At 39.5% G+C, this 21,646-nt stretch overlaps 1 protein-coding gene across 14 annotated transcripts in view; it reads left to right on the top strand.

The window, feature by feature from the left end:
* The window catches only part of ANK3 (ankyrin 3), a 662,261-nt gene that overhangs the window by 468,733 nt on the left and 171,882 nt on the right, over window positions 1-21,646 (top strand). For all 14 annotated transcript variants that reach the window (XM_072823184.1, XM_072823191.1, XM_072823187.1 and 11 more), the window contains one exon: window positions 12,496-12,594. In XM_072823184.1, the coding sequence (XP_072679285.1) occupies window positions 12,496-12,594 (99 nt within the window). The remainder of the gene's footprint in view (window positions 1-12,495; window positions 12,595-21,646) is intronic.

Below are 21,646 nucleotides of genomic sequence, written 5' to 3'. Positions count from 1 at the left end.
TGTGTGTCTCTAATGAATAAATAAATAAATAAATAAATAAATAAATAAATAAATAAATAAATACTTTTTAAAAACCTCATTGACTTGTAACAATTATTTTTATAACTCATTAATGAATTTATATCCTTGATTTATATCATATGTGCAGTTTACAAAATAGTTTTATGTACAGTGCATCATTTGAGACCACAAGAATGGACATTTTTACAGATGAGCGAACTGAGATCCCAAGAAGTCATTTATCCCAGATCCTGCTGAGAGTAAAGTAGAATAACAGGAATCTAGATCCAGACCTTCTATGCCATTTTATTATGCCTCATGCATGACCATCAGCCAGCCACCTGCTGTGCCCAGATGGCAGCTGAGTGTGTGTGGTATTGAACTATGAGTAGCTGAGGTCTACATGGTCCCTGGTACCATCTCCTTAGGACAAGTGCACTGGACACAGATAAAGCCATTTCCACCAGACTACTTTTTCTTCCAAATAATTTTTCTTTAAAACTTCAAAGACCTAAAAAAAAATAAAAAATAAAAATAAAATAAAACTTCAAAGACCTCATTTTCATTTCTTAACATGTTTGAAACTTCAGCAATGATCTATTTTATCCAAGCAAGGATCTGATTTGTTCAAAGACCAAATGATGACAGGATACTTGAGAAACTAGCAGTTTCAAATTAACTGCCATCTCAGAAGCCTATAAGCATGCTTAACTTTTTGGATGGGAAAGAAAATTATTTAATGCAGAAATTAATTTCATTCCAGATTTATGAGAAATGATAGAGGAGTGTGGAAAAATATATCATCATAAAGCCCCTTAATATTTTTGTTTTTAAGATTTTGGATGATGGAACATTAGATAAAGGTGTGGACTTTTTTAAATTAAAGTGATAGCATTCATTAGAAACATAATGAAACATAATAGGAAATATAATAGGAAATATTATAATAAAATAGGAAATATAAATAATAAAATAGGAATATAAATAATAAAATAGGAAATATAAATAATAAAATAGGAAATATAATAGGAAACATAATGAAACATAATAGGAAATCTAGTATCATTAGATTAATTCATTTTAAAGAACTAGAAAACTTCAAAAAAACTTTCCTCAATGTATAGAAAGCAGTTGATTACTTTGTAATTGAATTTTTGAAGCCCTGTTCAGTTCAATTACTGTATGTCTGTCTACTCAGATATTTCAAGCTAGGAGAGGCTTTCTTACTATAATACAGAGTAGGCTACTTTTGAATGAGCACTAGTAGTAACACCTTTTTGAGTTCTTCTCATTTAAAATGACAGAACTGGGCTAGCTACTCTCTTAGACTCTGCATATTTTTATTCACTTTGAGATATGCTGTTTCCTTTTGGTTGAAAGCTGTATGCCAGTAGCATTTTCAGGATGCAGACTATGCTATATGGATTCAGAGCTAGAGCTGATGTTTGCCCAAGTTAAGAAGAGACTATCTGGAAAGGGCCAGCACAGCTTTTAGAATCAGACAATTGAGGTTAATCCTCAATTTCTAGCCATGTGACTCTTCTAGCTTCACCTTGCTCACCTGTGAATTTGAGCTAACAGCATCTATATTATGGATTGTTATGGTGATTAAATGAGATGGATCTCATAGAACCAACAAAAACAAGAGCCTAATAATTCATAGCTTTTTTTGTTCATTTTAATTATATTCTGCAAAACAAAGAGTTGCTTGATCTAAATCAAGAAGTGTCAATTTTTTTAACAGAATTATTTTTTCTTACAAATTCTTATAGGATGAAAAGGCATTCAGTGGTCAAAAATTGCTCATCATATATGGAATAATGGAAACCCTGAAATGGATCCTGAAAAATATATTTTAAAAGCAGATATGGGAGGCACCTGGGTGGCTTAGTCACCAGAGTGACCAACTCTCAATTTCCACTCAGCTCATGGTCTCAGGGTGGTGGGATTAAGCCCTGAGTCAGGCTCTGTGCTCAGTGGGGAGTCTGCTAGAGATTCTCTCCTTCTGCCCCCCTCCTCCCTCTCACACTCTAAAAATAAATGGATAAATCTTTTTTTTAAAGTATACCTTGAACACCCATTAGGGTGACTATGATCAAAAAAAAAAGAGAGAGAGAGACAAAGAACAAGTATTGGTGAGGATTTAGAAAAACTGGAACCCTTGTGCTCTGTTTGTGGGATGAATGTTAAAGTGTTATAGCCACCAAGGAAGAGAGTTTGGAGGTTACTCAAAGTATTAAGTATGGAGTTACCATCTGATCCAGCTACTGATCCAGCTACAATTCTACTTTTCACTCCTGGGTACATATAGTAAAGAATTGAAAGTAGGGTCTTGAAGATACATTGATATACCCACGTCATAGTGGCATTCTCAATAGCCACATGGTGGAAGCAACCCAAGTGTCCAGTAAAAGACGAATGAATAATCAAAATGCTAAAGGAAAGGAGATAGGGAACCAGTGAGAGACCTGGCAGAGACTTATCTAAATTGTTGATGAGAGATCTGATGTAAATCCAAGTGAAAAGTAACAGTATTAACAATAAATAACCTCATTTTATCCTTAAAATAAATAAATGCTTGAGGTTTTTAGAGCAGAACAGATCCAAATAGTCAGAGCCTGGTTTCACAGCAGACATCAAACTCCCAAGCATCTGCTGCTACTCTCCGGGTGCTCCACACCACCGGTGTCTACTCCAGTGGGGTCTGGTTAGTCTCTGCGGGAAGGGAGTGAGGTGGGAATGCCAGGGACATCCGTATTTTCAGTGTCAGGCTCTGCAGGGACCTAATCTCCTTATCCAGGAAGCATAGGGAGAGAAAAGTTGTTGTAGAATAAGCCAGGAGTTAGTAAAACTGGAGAAGAGGAAAAGACTTTGCCCAAAAAGACCTATTTCATTTCATTAAAGCTCCATGAAGAAAATGGACTTTTACTAACAATGGTAGTCATCTTAATAAGGGTTGCTCTAGTATGAAGAAAGTTTGAGCTTATTTTATATTTTTATTATTAATCATAGACCATCTAAGTTTGATTTTTTTTTTTAGAAAAATCCTACCATGTGTCAGACTGTGAAAGCTGGAGAATTATCTTATATTCCATTGTTTGAAATTTTCCTGATATATCCTTGAAATCTCAAATCTTTATCACAGAAAGCATTATTTGTTTGCATATATTTATGGATTTCTTTAAGATATTAAAAAATCAGGCATCCTCAAGAAAAGAGATGAGGGATTGGTACATAATTCAACAGAGATGAACCTTGAAAACATTATGCTAAGTGAAAAAAGACGGACACAAAAGGCCATATATCATATGGTTCTGTGTCTATGAACTATCTAGAATGGGCAAATGTATAGAGACAGAAAGTAGACTAGTGATTGCCAGGGGCTGAGGGATGGACAGAAGAATGGGAAGTAACTGCTTAATGGGATGGGGTTTCTTTGGGGGATGAAGAGCTGCTCTAAATAGATACTGATGATGGTTGCACAATTTTGTGAATATACTAAAAACCACTGAATCGTACACTTTAGAATGGCCAATTTTATCATATGTAAATTATATCTCAATAAGCCTGTTATAAAAATAAACAATCAGAGAAGACTCGCAATGGAAAACAATAAAAATCGGCAGAAAAAGAACACGTTCTTACACTCTCGAGGAAATGAAAGTGAACAGGAATTCAATTCCATGTTTTTTCTACGTTGTATCAAAATCTATATAACTGTAAAATATTTCTTACCAGACATTTATTGTTTGGAGATTGGCAGATATGACTTTGTGGTAGAAGAAAAAACTTGTTCCTCTACCTCTAGGTTTAATTCCTGGGTGTTGCAAATTTAAAAAAGATGAATAAGCAGGAAAAAGGCTTATGATGCATACAAAGACATTCATAGAAAAGAAGTGAAGGCCCAAGGAGGCAGTTAGTTAGAGCCGAGGGGCTTATATAGCCTTTTTAACAAAGGGTAATGTATTTGCGGAGGGTGTGAAGTCAAATGCTGGGAATTTGGGTGTCTAGAGGTGGTAAGTTTGGGAAAGGTAAATGTATGGGTAGGGAAACTAATGGAAGTTAAGGGTTGGTCAGTTCTGCGGATCCCAGTTGTGCTTTCTCCACCAATGAGAGATTAAGAGGTGTCTTATTCTTGGCTTGAGAGAGGGAAATACCTTCCCAAAGGGAAATCTGTGCTTTGCTCTCAGACAGAAAGCTCCAAACAGAGTGAATGCCTACGTGGCATATTGTGGGGTGGCATATTCTGACCTCCTTCAGTCCTCCTCTCAGAGGCTATAAGACTTTTCAAAAGATAAATATCTATGAGGTGGACAAGGATGCCAGTAGTCCTTGCTTAAATATCTTCACAGTGCCCACTCTGAATTTATTTTACTAACCATTTTTCTTCTTATATTAGGGATAGTGAAAAAGGGACTAGAAAGAAAACACATACAGATTTTGAAAAGTGTGTATTTTAAATGCAAGTCATTAACACATCGAAAACTTCATTTTCAGATATCTTGTTTTGCCACTTTGACAAACTTTTAAAACCATAGTAGGAATAAGTATAAGAACTACCAGAAGATACCCATTTCCCTTTCAATTTAACATTTAATTAGTTTAGAATTTGTATTCAATTGGGACCATATCAAGGAACTAAAGTGAAATCGTGATATTGTTTAATTTTTCACTACCTGAAAGATTTGCTTGCTATCACATCTACTCTTCTACTAGTGATAACCTCCTAGATGTTTTTAAAAAAAGACAGAGGAAGAGGAGGGTACAGGGGATCAGAAGTCAACTGCCCTTTATATATTTAAATGGAATGAAAAGTCTTCTATTTATCCCAAGTAAGGTAGGAAGTGGCCCTGATTTCACTTTAGGAATTTACAGAACAAATCTGGCTTTGGTGACAGTTTCAAAGGGAATTGGCCCAGCTTTTTCAGAAACAGCTGAGAAGAAAGAAATAAGCCAGCAATTCCACCATTTCCCAAGACAGGTAGTTGTTTCTTCCACGTCCCTGGAAGTCAATTAAAAAAATAAAAAAAGTATGGCTTTCCATGTTTATATTACATTTTGTCATGTGTATCATGTTCTACAAGCCACCAGTCTGCCCCTTCTTCTTTTTCTCTCCACCACAACTTACCCCAGACTCCATCTGAGGTATTCATGGGCTGAGCTGTGCTGAGTAGATACTTCTGGAACATTGTTTCCATCCTAAGAACTACCCCCTTTGTACCTTCTTAGAGTTAACACATTACTTCGGGTCTTTTCTAACCAAACTCTCTTATAATAACGTCTTTGTGAGATGTGGTCACATCATCCATTTTTAAATGTCCACATGAGAAATAATAAAAAGAATAGTAATAGCTAATACTGTATAATGTTTACTATATGCCAGGAAACATTCTTAAGACTACCCTTATTGACTCATTTAATCCTCATGACAGGTCTGTAACATGAATACTATTATTTGCCTCATTTTACAGATAAGAACTGTGGTCCAGAGAAAGTAAATAAACTCATCTAAGGTTAGGCAGCTAGTATGAGGCAACCTGGGATTTGAAACTGAACGGTCTGGCTGTAGAGTATTAGCTCTTCATTGCTATAGAATATGACCACACTGTTCTCTGGATCTGCTTGCACAGGAATGCTCTAATAGTAAGGATTGGTTGTGTATTTGTGCTGTTTAGAAGTTCAGGAACAGGGGATCCCTGGGTGGCACAGCGGTTTGGCGCCTGCTTTTGGCCCAGGGCGCGATCCTGGAGACCCGGAATCGAATCCCACATCGGGCTCCCAGTGCATGGAGCCTGCTTCTCCCACTGATGTGTCTCTGCCTCTCTCTCTCTAGCTCTCTCTGTGTGACTATCATAAAAAAAAAAAAAAAAAAAAAAAAAAAAAAAAAAAAAAAAGTTCAGGAACAGCATGATCTAGGCTACTGAAAACATAAATTTTGGGGCAGACAAATTATGGCAGCTTTGTGACTTTGGGCAAAATATTGATTTTTTGTTGTAGTTCTAGTTTCCTCATCGGTAAAATAGAGGGAAAAATTAGTACCTGTTTCTAGACTTGGAGTGTGGGCTAAATGAGATAGATGATATGGAATACCTGTGAGGATGTGGACTATATGGAATTTGCAGGAGTTCTGGGACAACTGACCTGTTCTGGCTGATTTTGCTTTCCTTTCCCCGAAAAGTGGAAGGCAAACCTGTTCTTCGGAATTGAGATTTTTACTCCTTAACTAGTGGTTGCTATCTTCAAGAAGAATAGGCTGTAGGTGAGACGTCTTACTGAAAAATCAAGATAAAAGGAGATGAGCATAGAAGAACATGAATGACTGGAAAGAAAAGGCTAGCAGTCACACCATAGGGGAACACAGAGGGGATACAGTAGTGATCCATTAGGTTATTGGCTGAGAAATCTGAGAGAATTAAACCTGCTGAGTACTGTCATTTTTCTTCAGTCAAAATTTGGAATATTTACCCAAATCCTGTTCATGTCTTCATTAAGTATTTTACAGCAAATTTCCTTTATTTTTCTTTATAAAACATATGTGATGTGATTGGTTTTTGTCTCTATGCACCATCTTTCATAAAGCCTTGAGGAAAAGTAAATGCCAGAGAAAGGAATGCACTGGCTAATCAGACTTACGCAGTTTTTTAGGGTGAATAATTATTACATTGAATAGTTTAATGGAAAAGTTCAGTGAAATAAGATGCTATTGTGCTAGAGATGAAAATAATGATTTTTTTTAAAAGATTTTATTTATTTATTTATTTGAGATACAGCATGGGCAGAGGAGGGGTGGAGTAGAGGGGCAGACTCCCTGCTGAGCACAGAGCCCAAGGCCCTGGGGCTCCATCCCAGGACCCCTGAGATCATGACCTGAACCGAAGGCAGATGTTTAACTGACTGAGCCACTCAGGTGCCCTGAAAATAGTGATTTTAAATAAGCCCAAAGAGCTCAGTGAGATAGAAAGGGCAGTGTCTGGGGATCGGGAATCCCAGGGGTCACGGCAGATCCTCTAGCTCTGTGAGTCCCAGCAACCACTTAACCTCCCTGACCTCCTCCTTATCTATAAAATAGGTGATTAGACTGAATCAGACATCCTCATCAGTTACAGAACAAAATTTTCCAAAACGCTAATGTATTCTATTATATTGAATGCTGTATCTTTGGTACAAGAAAAAAATTCCACTAATAAGCTACTTTATACAAAATTAGAGTAGTATTTAGTCTTGTTTGCACTAAATTCAGGTCAGCTTCAAAACTCTAGGTTGAATTTGTTTTTATCCAAGTTTTAATTCAGGTTTCTTCTTGGAAGGAATATGTAGAGCTTTAACTCTAGCCGTACTTAATTTTCTATGTCGATGGGGAAACATTAATAATAAATATGTACCTTCAGGATACCTCCAGGCTTAAGAGGTTCCCTCAAAGTTCAAATATAAGGAAAGTTGACGAGTAGCTAAAACCTCTCCGTGGCTATCAAAGTGGGAAACGCAAATAGTACGAGCCAAGACAGAGATGGTGATGATGGGCTACAAATTAGGTAATGATAAAAAAGAAATGCAACCATTTTTCACTGTATGTTATGCAAATGCACATAGCAGAAATTATTTAGGAAAGCATAAAGGAGCAAAAAATTATCTATAATCTCAGTACTGAGAGATTATTAGCATTAGAGTCCATATCTCTATAGCTTTTTTAGAACGTTTGTATACATATACTTATGCACAAATGTAAGAGCATATTTTTACTTAATAATATATCCTAGTTTGTATGTTGTTTATCACAGTCTACCTTCAAATTTATGTCACTTTACACATTGTGTGAGAACCTAACATGAGGATCATTCTAACTTTTCCATCTATGTGTGGGTGGTGTGCATTTTACTTTTGCATATGTTGTAAAGCCCTCAATTCACTCTCACTGTTTCAGCTTTAGACAATCAGTTATCTTTTACATTTGCCTTCATTTTTGTCATTTTTGTGTTTCTATGTGGGTCTAAGCTTCTGTCTGGTATCATATTCCCACTCCCTGAAGAACCTCCTTTAATATTTTCTTATATTATGGGTCTGATGGTAATGGAGTCTCTCAGCTTTTGTTAATCTTAAAAAGTCTTTATTTCTCCTCAATTTTTTAAAGGTACTTTTACTGGGTATAGAAGTCTCAGGTGACAGGTGTTTTCAGTATTTGAAGATGCCACTTTGTTTTCAGCATTGCATAATATCTGAGGCTGTAATTATTGTCCTTGTTCTCTATATGAAATTTATGCTTCTCCCCTCTGGTGACCGTTATGATTTTTCCTTTATCTTTTATTTTCAGCAATTGGACTGACATGTCTGTCTGTTTATAGTTTATCTTGCTTGGTGTTCTCCGAGCTTCCGGGATATATGGTCTCGTACATCTCATTATCTTGAGATAATTCTTGAACATTGTCTCTCCAGGTATTTCTCCTACCCCATCTTCTCTCTTCTCCTTATGCAACTCCTAGTCATTTGCTTTGTACTGTCCCCCAGCCATGAGACTCTGTTCTTTCTTTTCTACTCCTTTTTCCCCCTTTGCGTTTGCATCACTTATACTGATGTATCTCTAAGTTCACTGATGCCTTTCTCAGTTGTGTGAAGTCTAGTGATGAGCCCATCAAAGGAAGTCTTTGTTTCCTAGATTGTGGTTTTTCTTTTTTTTTTTAATTTTTTAAAATTTTTATTTATTTATGATAGTCAGAGAGAGAGAGAGGCAGAGACATAGGCAGAGGGAGAAGCAGGCTCCATGCACCGGGAGCCCGATGTGGGATTCGATCCGGGGTCTCCAGGATCGTGCCCTGGGCCAAAGGCAGGCGCCAAACCGCTGCGCCACCCAGGGACCCCAGATTGTGGTTTTTCTTACCAAGGATTTCTGTTTGACTGAAATCCCATATATTTGGTGAAATTCCCTGACTTTTGATGCCTGTAGCTCACTGTTCTACTGGAGAGATTCCAGGTAAATAGTATCTTTGTCTGAAAATGGGCATCCCTTGCCTATCAGGCTATAAATGTGGAAGATTAAGCCATTGTAGCCAAGAGTTAGCTGAGTTTACATTCTTTCTTATCATTCCCACCCTGTCACTATGGCTGTCAATCTCTGCCTTATGTCTGTGGTTTTAGCTTTGCGGCTTTTCATATATACCGCCAAATCGCATCCTAGAATACATTCTGTGAGCAGCAAAAGAGGGTTCTCTTAAACATGCATTTTCATCTCTAATATCATTGGGCTCTTTTGATCTGTTGGGATTCCATAATTTTGTTGGTCACTTAATACAGCAGGTCTTATGCATAGAAGGACATAAAACATTTGTATTGGTTAACTGATGAACCACATTGAGTGGTCTAGAGGTACCACTTTCATTTTGATTTGTTCCTAATTGACAGAAGCAGTCACTACCAGATTCAGGAATGCAGAGGTATATATATCATTCTGAAGCTCCATTTGACAGGAAAAGCAATAGTTGTTTCTGTTACTGAAAAATACCACTGCCAAGGGTCTAGAAAACCGAATTCTCATCCTGATTCTGCTTCTAATTCACTGTCTTTTAACATACAAATTACTGACCAGTTCCATTCCATAGTTTATCTGTCAAATAGGATGAATGATTTATTTCAAAAGAGTGTGGTGAAGATAAAATGAAATTATGTAAATGTAAGCCCTTTTTAAGTGCTGCAGAAATATAAAGTATTCCTCCAGGGTCAGAGAGGTGTAGAAAAATGTGCAAGTTAGAACTCCAAGGCACCCTTTTGACATCTATGCATCACCGTATGAAAGAGTCCATGAATATGGAAGAGAGCAAAATTAGAAGTAGAGTCTTCCTCTCACTAAAATTAGCCTACTTGTAATGGAGGTTAATTAAGTCCTTCTCAACCAGGCAAGGGCACAGTTTTAAAGGGAAATCACATGGAAGCCCTGACTCCTGCTGGAAAGAGATGAGACCTTTGTGCCATCTCCTGCTCTGGGCTCAGTAAGCTTCCTGTTAGACCATGTTTCCTATAGACCTAACCTGCTCTTCTACCTGCCATCTCAGGTCTAGTATTCATCCAGTATTCTGCTTGGTCACTGGAGTGACTCACACTTGCACTTGGACAATGGGCACAAACTATACAATTAGAGTCACCAGGAGTTTTGTTTTCTTTTGCCAGCTTTCATTCATGCCAAAAATAGTCCACACTAAAGGAGACCACAGCATATGTAATGCACAGCATATAGCTCTACTCCCTCTTTCATGAACTGTTACCCATAGTTGAAACCTTCAGCCATAGCTGGTAGATCTAGAGCAGGGTCAGCAAACTACTGTTTCTAGGTCAAATCTGGCCCACCATCTGTTTTTGTAAATAAAATTTTGGAACGCAAACACTCCCATTTCTTTACGTATTTTATATGACTGTTTTAGCACTACAATGGCAGAACTGAATAGTTGCCATTGACCTTGTATGGCTTGCAAGCTGAAAATATTTGCTATTTAGCCCTATGCAGAAGAAGTTTGTCTACCCTGGTCTAGAGCAATGGTACTCATCCTGTGTACTCCCCACCAGCATTACTGAAGCAAATTTGGTTTCTTGAGATCTCTTTCTTCATCCTTCATTTTATGTATCAGTTGATACTTTGGCACCTAAGAATAAAGAGGGTAAGAGTTTTTCAGCTAGGAGAATGTACTGCTAGGAGCATTATAGTTTATAATATTTGGGAAAGTTTATAGAAAATACAAGGCAAAAGAATGTTCAACAACACTCCATGAGGATGAAAGCAACTAAATCTGGAAGTGAGAATAGTCTACACAATACTCAGCTTTTTTCAATAAATAAATAAATAGGGCAAAAAGAAAACAGAGCCAGGCACCTTTGAAGATTCAGAGACTTAAGAGACATTTCTAACTAATGCAGATGTGGCTTTTCTAATTTGAACAATACTTCTAAGCTAACTGGACATAATGGGAGCATTTGAACACTGACTAAGTCTTGGTGTTATGAAGGAATTATTTTTAGTTTGTTAAATATGATAATGGTATTCTGATTACTTGTTTTAAAAAATCCTTATTTGTTAGAGTAAATTGCAGTATTTGTGGGTGAAATACTATGATGCCTGGGTTTTTCTCTTCCTCCTCTTAAACTTCTGCATACAAAAAAAAAAAAAAAAAGGCAAAATAGCAGGGAGCATAGAAGAAATAATATCACCAAAAGGTTGATAAGTATTGAACCAGAGTGAGGAGTACATGAAGCTCGTGCCTTTCTCTCAAAACCTAAGTTTGAGTTTTATTTTATTTTATTTTATTTATTTATTTATTTATTTATTTTTTTTTTTTTAAAGATTTTATTTATTCATTCATGAGAAAGAGAGAGGCAGACATAGGCAGAGGGAGAAGCAGGCTCCATGCACCGGGAGCCCGACGTGGGATTCGATCCCGGGTCTCCAGGATCGCGCCCTGGGCCAAAGGCAGGCGCCAAACCGCTGCGCCACCCAGGGATCCCTGAGTTTTATTTTAATTTGAATCCTGGTTTTGCCAGCTCTTTGTGCATCAGTAAAATGGATATTATAGGTCAGATTGTTTGTGGCATTGTGAGGATTGTGAGAATTAAATGAGATAGTAAAGAGTTGAGCACAGAGCCTAACACCTGAGCAGAGTCAGTCCCTGGGAGCCATGATATTGTAGCTGCTACCAAATGACAAGAACATAACCCTGTATGAGCCTAGGTCATACATCATATAATTGACTTATGGGAACAATGGACTGTAAGTCCATATTGCCACTACATAGGAGTGAGGAGCCAAAATAGATAATGTTCTCACTATATGCACACATTGCCCTGACAGTCTGGAAACAACCTTAGCACCTATAAGATGCTTGGAGGAAAGACCTGTGGTATTGAAAGGTCACAACTGGAATTTTAGATTGTTCTAACAATATGTATATTCCTCAACAGGAATTTAAAAATGTGAAAACAGAGAACTGTAACATTGTTAATAAATGCCTGTGAACACATTCTAAAAGCCCCACATGCATGGAAGTCCTGTGACTTTGTTCCTGACCAATTTCCCACCATGAGTTGCTGTTGTCTTCCCTGGGTATCTTGTGCTCAAATGAACCCAGAGATGGCTCTGCGGAACACGATACTCCTCTCACCGAGTCCTAGCCATCATCAGCCACTCAGTCAACCACTCACCAGCTGATGGGCATCAGAGTTCATGGGACAATACATTGACTTAATGGTGCAGGATTTTAGAGGGGAAAAAAATGCCATCTCACCTATCAGTCACCTCAGTCAAATGAAATAAAGTTAGGCTCAACCCCACAGAGTATGTTCCTTAAAATTTATCCCTTTTTAGGGGGGATCCCCTGAGTAAAGTTACTGTCAGAAACGTTGGGAAGCATTCTGCTCACAATGATAATTTTTAAAAAGGGAGAAAAGTTGGGGGAAGTTGAGGAAGTGATGTTTGGGTTGAACTGAAGATACCAAACTCTTCTTCTTCCTGTTCCTCCACAGAATGACATCACACCTTTACATGTTGCATCAAAAAGAGGAAATGCCAACATGGTAAAACTATTGCTTGACCGAGGAGCTAAAATCGATGCCAAAACGAGGGTAAGAGTGCAATCCCTGTACATGCTTATACTTATTTTCAGCAAGTAACAATTCTTCCCCCGAGACCTTCACGCTGGCTCAACACTCACTGCCTTTGTTTTTACTTCATTTGTCGTCGTCTCTGTGAAAATGACTGCTAAATTTATTTGCCCTAAAATGGGATGTTGATCCATATTTATAATTCTGTCATGCATGTTTAAATGGTGTATGGCTTTAATCATAAAAACTAAGGCCTACGGTTTAGAGTTTTAGTTGAGTGACATTTTTAAGAATTTAATCACTGCTTGACACTACAGGCTAGGCTGTTTGGTCAGTTTGATATTAAAACTGACAGTTATTCTATTTAAAAACAAACCTATCTACTTTTGCACACTGCTGGTAGAAATGTAAAATGGTGCAATTACTATGCAAAACCATATGGAGGTCCTTCAAAAAGCAAAAGATAAAACCATCCAGCAGTTCCACTACCGGATATTTGCCCAAAAGTATTGAAAGCAGTATCTTGAAGCAGTATTTGCCCACTCGTGTTCAATTGCAGCATTATTCACAATACCCAAGAGGTGGAAGCAACCCAAATGTCCATCAATGGATGGATAAAGAAAATGTAACATATACATACAATGGAATATTATTCAGCCTTAAAAAGGAAGAAAATCCTGTCAATTCTACAGCATAAACGAATCTTAAGGACGTTATCCTGAGTGAATGCCAGTCAAAAAATACAGTACTAAATGATTCCACTCCTATGAGGTATCTAGAGTAGTCAAAGTCACAGAAACAGAAGTAGAATGGTTCTTGCTGGGGGCTTTGGGAACAGAGAAATGGAGAGTGTTGGTTAACAGGTATAGAGTTTCAATTTTACAAGATGAAAAATTTCTAGAGATGTTGCATAACCATGTGAATACAGTTAATGCTACTGAAATGTATACTTAAAAATGGTTGAGGGAGTAAATTTTATATTGTGTGGTTTTTTTACCGCAGTTTGGAAATTAAAAAAAAAGACAAACAAACACAAATCTGTTTGGCTAAGGCATTTAGCATGTTGCTTGATTCAGTGAGATGCATTGTGGGTAGAGGAAAGAACAGTCTAAGAAGCAAGTTCGAATCCCAGATGCTGACCTTAGCCAGTTGACTCCGATATGCTGTCAAATCATCTGCATGTAATTTCTCTATCTGAAAATAAAGAAAATTAACAGCCCCCTTAATCAAGCTAATGTTTGTGAACTGTGTTGACATAGAGTCGGCCAGAAGTCCCAGCCATTGCTGGTATAACTCAGAGGTCCAATTAGCATTAAACTTCTAACCAAGGAATTATCTTTTTCAATATTTCATGTGTTTGTTATAAGGTGTGAGCAAGAGTGAGGCTAATGAAAAGGTGACCTCCCTATACACAACCCCCTATCTCGGGGTTTTGGGTCATTTTCCCTGTCTTATCATCGTAGTCCCCACGGTCCTGTGCTTCCTCTGCAGGAATTCCTCTGCAGGAATCCTGATCTCCATACTCCTAAAACTGGCCTGGTAACCTGAATTTGATTCCTATAGTTCCTTGGTTTACTACTTCATTTACTGCTCACTGCATTTATTGACCCAATCAATAAATGATTATTGAGTATGCCTATTGTGGGGCAGACACAGTGAGATGATGGAGCAAGACGGCACGACACGATCCCTACCTTCATGAAGTCAATGGACAGTTTGTCATCTATACTTGGGCCTGAAGACAGCCCAGCTGTCAGCACTTAGCAGGAGATCCAGGCTGCCTTTTCCTGATAACTAATAAATCTAAAATCTGTGTCTGTACCTTAAAAGAAATAAGCTTCCTAGAGAAAAGAAGGGAAGAAAGACGTAGTTTGACCCCTAGGGGACTGTCTGCCTGAACAAGTAAATTGAATACAGCTCTTTTCAAATTGGCTTTGCATTATTTAGTATGAAGCCATAACCAGTATGGTAGGGCTATCACTTTAAATGGCAGAGGTCTTCCACTAATGTAGGCTATTTAAAGAGATTGTAAGGAATGAAGCAGAATCTATGCTTATGCCACTTGATTACCATGTAGAGAGAAAGGATCATTTGTGGGTAGGGAGAATTTTTATGAAGAAAAATGAGGAATACTAGAGCCCAGCAGGAAAGAGGAGCCAGAAGGGATATACCTGGATATCCAGCTGGGGTTTTAGTGGGTATGTGGATTGGGAACTACCTTATTTCTCCCTCTCTCTATAAAATCATCAATCAAAAATTCCTTTTTGATCATCTTGCATCAAGTATCACTTACTTGCTGTATTTGATACAGTGAGAGGAGGAAAGGGTATATGAGGAACTCAGGTCCATGTTTATGGGGCATATAGTGGCACCAGAATTAAAACATAAAAACTCTTCTGGAGGGGCTCCTTTGTCAAGCCCCACATCTGACTCCCTGCTCAACAGGGAGTCTGCTTCTCCCTCTGCCCCTCCCCCAACTTGTATGCTCTTGCTCGCTCTCTCTCTCTCTCTCAAATAATTAAATAAAAATTTTTTAAAAAAAACCTCTTCTGGATAAAAGTATGAGAGATATGAAATAATGTAGTCTGCAACTTTGTGTCCTATGCAACTGCAGGATGAAACTTGGTTTCTCCGCCACTTTGCCTCCCTGTTCTGAAAGGCTATCTAATTTTGAATAAGATGCAGACTCCTTTTTACTGTCCATTCAATTTTTAAAAATATTTTTATTTATTTATTTATTTATTTATTTATTTATTCATTCATTCATTCATTCATTCATTCATTCATTCATGAGAGACACAGAGAAAGAGAGAGAGAAGCAGAGACACAGGCAGAGGGAGAAGCAGGCTCCATAGAGGGAGAAGCAGGCTCCGTGCAGGAAGCCCGACATGGGACTCGATCCTGGGTCTCCAAGATCACACCCTGGTCTAAGGGCGTCGCTAAACCGCTGAGCCACCCAGGCTGCTCCCGTCCATTCCATTTTCACAGAGATTTTCTTTTCTCCTGTGCCGTGTAAATGGCGTGTGAACATGATGGAGACAGAAACAGAGAACAGAGAAGCCTGTCCTGCTTCCGTTAGTGCCCTGTATGGAGTGGGGTGAGGGTGGGATATTAGTGGGTCACAGACTGAATTCCTGGCAGACTATAGCAGAGTACATACCCCAAATATGTAAACTATGTTGTGTCCTTCTCATCAAAGCTTCCCTTCTCTCTGGCTGAAATGACCGAATAGTGATCTGGTGGGTGGGTGAGAGGGAGGGAGCAGCTGAAATGTCAGAGCGCCTGGGGACAAGCCTAAAAACAGAAAACAAAATTGTTCATAAATACAAGTTTTACTACTCAGTCCAGTAGCTTGTGGGGAAATACATATTGTCATCTACCCATCCACCTCCTGGCAGGTACTGATTACTGCTGTGGTTACCTTGTTGCATCAAGTCTACCCTGTTGAATCCAATCCTCCATGTGTAGACACAGGAAAACATCCTGGATTTCCCATCAGGGGCCAGCACTCCAAGGGACCTGGTTTGCTTGCTCTGCTCCTGCCCATGTGTGGCTGACCTAATGAAGGGCTCAGGTTCAAAGCAGACTCTTAGAGGCCTTTTATATAGGCAAGTGAATTTGAATTATGATCCGAGTAGGTCAGCAGGATCTGAGCAAGATCTTGGCAGCTGGAAAAGCAAATGAGAGTGAATATTATTTTACTTCAGTGGCCTGATCTTGAGTCTTAAGAGCAACTTGCAAATAAAATTGTGACCTTAGGCAACTCACCCTCCTGAGTCTTAGTTTGTGTCCCCTCACGGATGGGGAATTGTTGCAGATGATTTTACTGGGCCTTCTCATTTAGAAGAAGCACTGGATATTGTAACTTTAAAAAAACTAGTTACTGTAAAACTCAAGGTGGTTATATAAGTCAGGTTGACATTACCAAGAGGGTAAAGAAAGAGACCTGAGCCTCCATCCCCCCACAGAGATCAACTGTTAGGCAGCTATCCACAAAGAAAAGCAGAGAGCGGGATCCCTGGGTGGCGCAGCGGTTTAGCGCCTGCCTTTGGCCCAGGGCGCGATCCTGGAGTCCCAGGATCGAATCCCACGTCGGGCTCCCAGTGCATGGAGCCTGCTTCTCCCTCTGCCTGTGTCTCTGCCTCTCTCTCTCTCTCTCTCTCTCACTGTGTGCCTATCATAAATAAAAAATAAAAATCACTGTCTTTAAAAAAAAAAGAAAAGAAAAGAAAAGAAAAGAAAAGCAGAGAGCTTAGGAGTCCACTTATGAATCTTCAGTGACACAGTGAGGGGAAAAAAAAAACAAACAAACAAACAAACCTGAGAGTAGCTGTGTGTGAAGGGAAGGAAGGCCAGCTTCATTCTGCCTGCATCATCTGATGCCAGCCTGGCAACTCTGTAGCCTGAAAGAGTGTCCCTCACCAGGGAAGGGACAGGGTGAGTGGCCGGCTTCCCTAGCCTTAGGATACCGCATAGAGGACATCAGTTTTACCCCACCCAGAGACTGGCAAGGCTGAGATGAATAGAGATAGGAAGGAACAAAGGAAAGTCGGTGCTACCAGTATCAGCCACGCAGCAGGAATGACTGTGGCTCCCAGTGACCTGCTTCCAGGAAGACCGGAGCATCTTTCTTGCCACCAAGAAGTAACCACCACCGATGGCCATGGCCGGCACAGCCACTGTGGGCCACCTGCAGATTTCACAGGGTTTTGCCTCACAGATATTCACATTCCCAGACTCCTGAGTCCTTCCTTCCCTGCTCCCTGCCCATACCCCACCCTCACCTACTCTACCCCCTGCCAAGGATCTAGAGCCAAGGATCCACAGCAGCAGCCAGCCCAGGCCTTTATGGCTACACAAGTACAAGACCCTTGTGCTGACTCCCATTGCCATTTTCACACTTGGGGCTACCCCCTCCCAGCGTGCACTGGCACACCTCTGGCCCAACCCTCATCACTGGCCTTCACTGCTGCCCACGCACCTAGTGCAGATCCCACAGCCACAGAAGTGCATGCCAGCTAGCCAGGCCTTCCTCAGGGTCTCTGGGTCTGGGTTTGGCTCTGCTCCAGCCACTGGCCTTCACCACTGTGGCACATGGGCAGATAACCTTCTAGCTGTGCACCTATATGCCCCAACCAGACCCTCATTACCAGCCTCCAAGGGTAGGCACACACCCCCGGGGAGACCCCACAGCCACAGGAGCCCTCACTAATAGCAGGGCCCCCACAGTTATCTGAGGGCCAGAGCTGACCCTGTCTCCTATCACTGGCCTACAATACTCGGCTCACCTGCGGCTGGTCCTTCAAGCTCTGAACCTGCTTGCCCCTCACCTGACTCCTCACACCAACCTCTGCTGCAGTGTGTCCACCATGGTGAGGCCTCGTAGCCACAGTACAATGCATAGACAGCTGTGGTCCCCATAGCGGCCAGTACTCCTGCAATTGGCCAGGCCTTGACAACTGCCCCTGACCCCACTACTATGTGCATGCATGAAATCAGCCCCCACCACTACACAGACCTGCAAAAGGCCCCTATGGCTGTGTGTGCAGCACTAGCTCCAGCCACCACCACTGCCTGCCTAAGTCTCTAGCCAATGGCCCTGGGGGTGCTGCTGAGGACTCCAACAACCCCTATAGCCACTGTGGACTCCCCACAGTGCTCACCAAGAACCACACAGTTATCAATGTTGTGGACCCCAGTGGCCTGAGCCAATGAGACATCATATACTCCTGGGATCAGAATGACCACACACCCCTGATTTGGTACACTATACCACTGGACCTGGCAGGACAGCACACTCCAGCACATCCCCATGCACAGCTCATGGTCTTTCCATATCGAAGTCAACTCATAAAGTCTGGAAGAGGTGATTGCTTCTTTAAATGTGCAGACATCTATATGCATGGCTACAGGAATCCTGAAGAATCAGGGCAACATGACACCGGCAGAGAAACCCAGTAAACTTACAGTAACTGACCTCAAAGAAATGGAGACATAGGAACTGCCTGACAGAGGATTCAAAATAATTGTCCTAATGATGCTCAGAGGGCTACAAGAAAACATAGTGAAACAATTTAATGAAGTTAGGAAAAAATATACAAGAACGAAATGAAAAGTTCAACAAAGAGAAGAAAATATAAAAAGAGAACCAAGCATGTATTTGGAGCTAAAGAAGACAGGGATGGGAACAAAGACCTCAGTAGAGAGCTCCAGCAGCAGACCAGACCAAGCAGAACCAAGAGCCTTTGGAATTATCCAGTCAGAGAAGCAAAAGACAAAAGAATGAAAAGGAATGAAGAAAACTTGCAGGACTAAAAAGGCACCATTCCATCAAAGCAGCCTATCATCGCTGAGTCCCAGAAGGAGAAGAGAAACTTATTAGGACTTAGCAAATTGACTTCATGACACTGCCCCCAAATCTGGAGAGTTGTAAGGGTCAGGAGGGGGGAAAAACTAGACAAAAAAGCAGGGGCCCCTAGAGAACAGAGATTGGAGTTTTTAATGAAAAAATATTATAGAAAAAGCACCCAATGGTTTTATACCAAAAAAGTCATTAGAGTTTTGTTGATTAATTGATAAAGCTTTAATATAGCATTTAAACTGCATTTCCAGTGTGTGGAATATTATTCAGCCATAAACATAAAAGGAAATCCTGCCACTTGCAACAACATAAGTGGATCCTGAGTGTGTTATAAGAGGTAAAATAAGTCAGATGGAGAAAGACAAATATGCATGTTATCACTTATATGAGGAATCTAAAAACATCTCACCCATAGAAACAATGGAAACGGGGCTACCAGGCACTGAGATGTGGGGGAAATGGGGATATGTTTGTCAGAGGGTACAGACTGCCAGTTATAAAGTGTATTTATTCAGGTATCTAAGGTTCATCTCAGTGACTATAGCTAACAGTCCTGTATTGTATATTCAGAATTGATGTGAGGTGAAGAATGTGTTAAGTAACCTTATCATGGTAAATATTTCACTACACACACACACACACACACATACACACACACACACCAGATCATGACAGGGAATAACCTAAACCTACACAATGTTGCATGTCAATTTTATTTCAGTAAAGTTGGGGAATCCTGGGGAAGAAACTTATACATGAATGTTCCTGAAAGCTTTTAGCAAGGATCTGATGAACCACACAGCCTGTGTTCCTTTTTCTATTAGTTCATTTAAAGAAAGCTTTTTGTATTTTCTCAGCCTCTCAATGCTTACTAATGCCAACTGGCTTGTTATCTTATTCTCCTGCAAAATAGACAAGAGTAAGTATGTTAAGTATCTCTGTAATAATGGTGGCAAATGTGCTGAGTCATAAACATATATCAAGACAAATTTTTCCAGGCTGGTCTATATGCAGATCCTAATTTTAAAATAATTTTTGAAATTTGTTCATTCTTTTTCAACAGATTTTAATGGCTTTATTTATAGACTAAAATGCTTTGCAAAGAATAGCTACTTGTGGTAGCCTGCTGGTTTGTATGTTTTTCCATTTAACTCTAGCTTTCTGTAAAGCTAGCATGTATTCTTGCAAGAAGATACTTTGCAATGGATGGTATCTCATCATTTTCCTTTTCCTTTGCATCAATTCACAGCCAAATCCAAGGCTCAATATGGACCCAAATCAGAACCATTTTAAGGCTTTGTAGCATCTTCTGAGTTCTCTCTTTTCACCAACCTTCTCTACCCAGTAGTAAAGGCAGCTGTGCTTGTATTTAGTGCTTCATAAAAGATGGAGGAGTTCCAGGTAGAGTCGGTAATACTAGTGCTCTGATTCCCAGAATGCTGCTCTAATCATGCCTCTCCCAGCTTCCTGTTTTCCTGACAGGTGCCACTGCCCGGATCCTCATACAGTCCCATTACTACCACATCACATCCAAGGCTCCACGTAGGCACTCAGATGCACACATTCATCTTGGTATCTGTAGCACTTAGCACACATCCTGGCATCTTTTGCTGAATATATAGAAATAAAAGATACTCTCCTTAGTGTTAATTTGCCAAAAGGTCTTAATTTTCTTGACTTTATACTGATACTTTGGTAATATAAGTTTGTTCCCTGAAGTTAATAGCTTCCAATTGATTTATGAGCATGAAGAGATATTTGTGTGCAAGTAGATAAAAGGTTTCAGAATACCTTGAATCTGTCAGTTGTTAAATTCTTACTATTCTGGGAAGGTGTCAGGAGACACTTGGATGCCCTGTAATTTTAGCCTGGCCTTTCCCAGAAATGCAACCGGTTCTATTTCACAGGTTAAATACAAAGAAGAAAGAAATATTGGTATTGACTTTTGCTTTCTTTTTTTGTTGTTGTTATAGATTTTATTTATTTATTCATAAGAAACAGAGAAAGAGAGAGAGAGAGAGGCAGAGACATAGGCAGAGGGAGAAGCAGGCTCCATGCAGGGAGCCCGATGTGGGACTCGATCCCGGGACTCCAGGATGACACCCTAAGCCAAAGGCAGATGCCTAACCACTGAGCCACTCAAGCATACCTGATGTTTTATTTTATTTTATTTCCAGAAGTGTCTTGCTCTGCCTAAAAATAAATCCTTAAAGAAAATATTAGACATTTTATGGTCATAAAATAGTTTCTATCAAAGAGAAAATTCTAATACAATACTTCCTCCCTAGAGTCCTAACATAGACATGTTGATGAGAGCATTTGAAATTATGCAAAATACTCTGTGTTTCTACATCAGTCAAGACAAATTTTAAAATATTTATGGCATTCAAAAATAGAGTAATTTTTTTTATTTTTATGTCACAAATATTAAAAGCTAGTTGAAAGTATCTATTTGGATTCAAAGAAGGGTAATGGCACCTTTCCCCAAACTTTGCTATGAGCCTTAAGCTTCTCTAAAAATATTAAATCTTAATATTAAAAAAAATAAAACTAATCATGAAATGCCCTTAGTTTTCAAAACATGAAAATCACTTTGAAGGGGGATGCCTAGGTAGCTCAGTAATCAAAACTTGGCATAAATTGGAGTGAATTCAACTTTTGAAAGAACTAAACAATACAGGATGAAATCTATGTTTATATGCCAGATACTGT

Source organism: Canis lupus, chromosome 4 (genome assembly GCF_048164855.1).
Source record: "Canis lupus baileyi chromosome 4, mCanLup2.hap1, whole genome shotgun sequence".
In the NCBI taxonomy this organism is placed as follows: Eukaryota; Metazoa; Chordata; class Mammalia; order Carnivora; family Canidae; genus Canis; species Canis lupus.
This window is presented reverse-complemented; position numbering and strand designations above follow the sequence as displayed.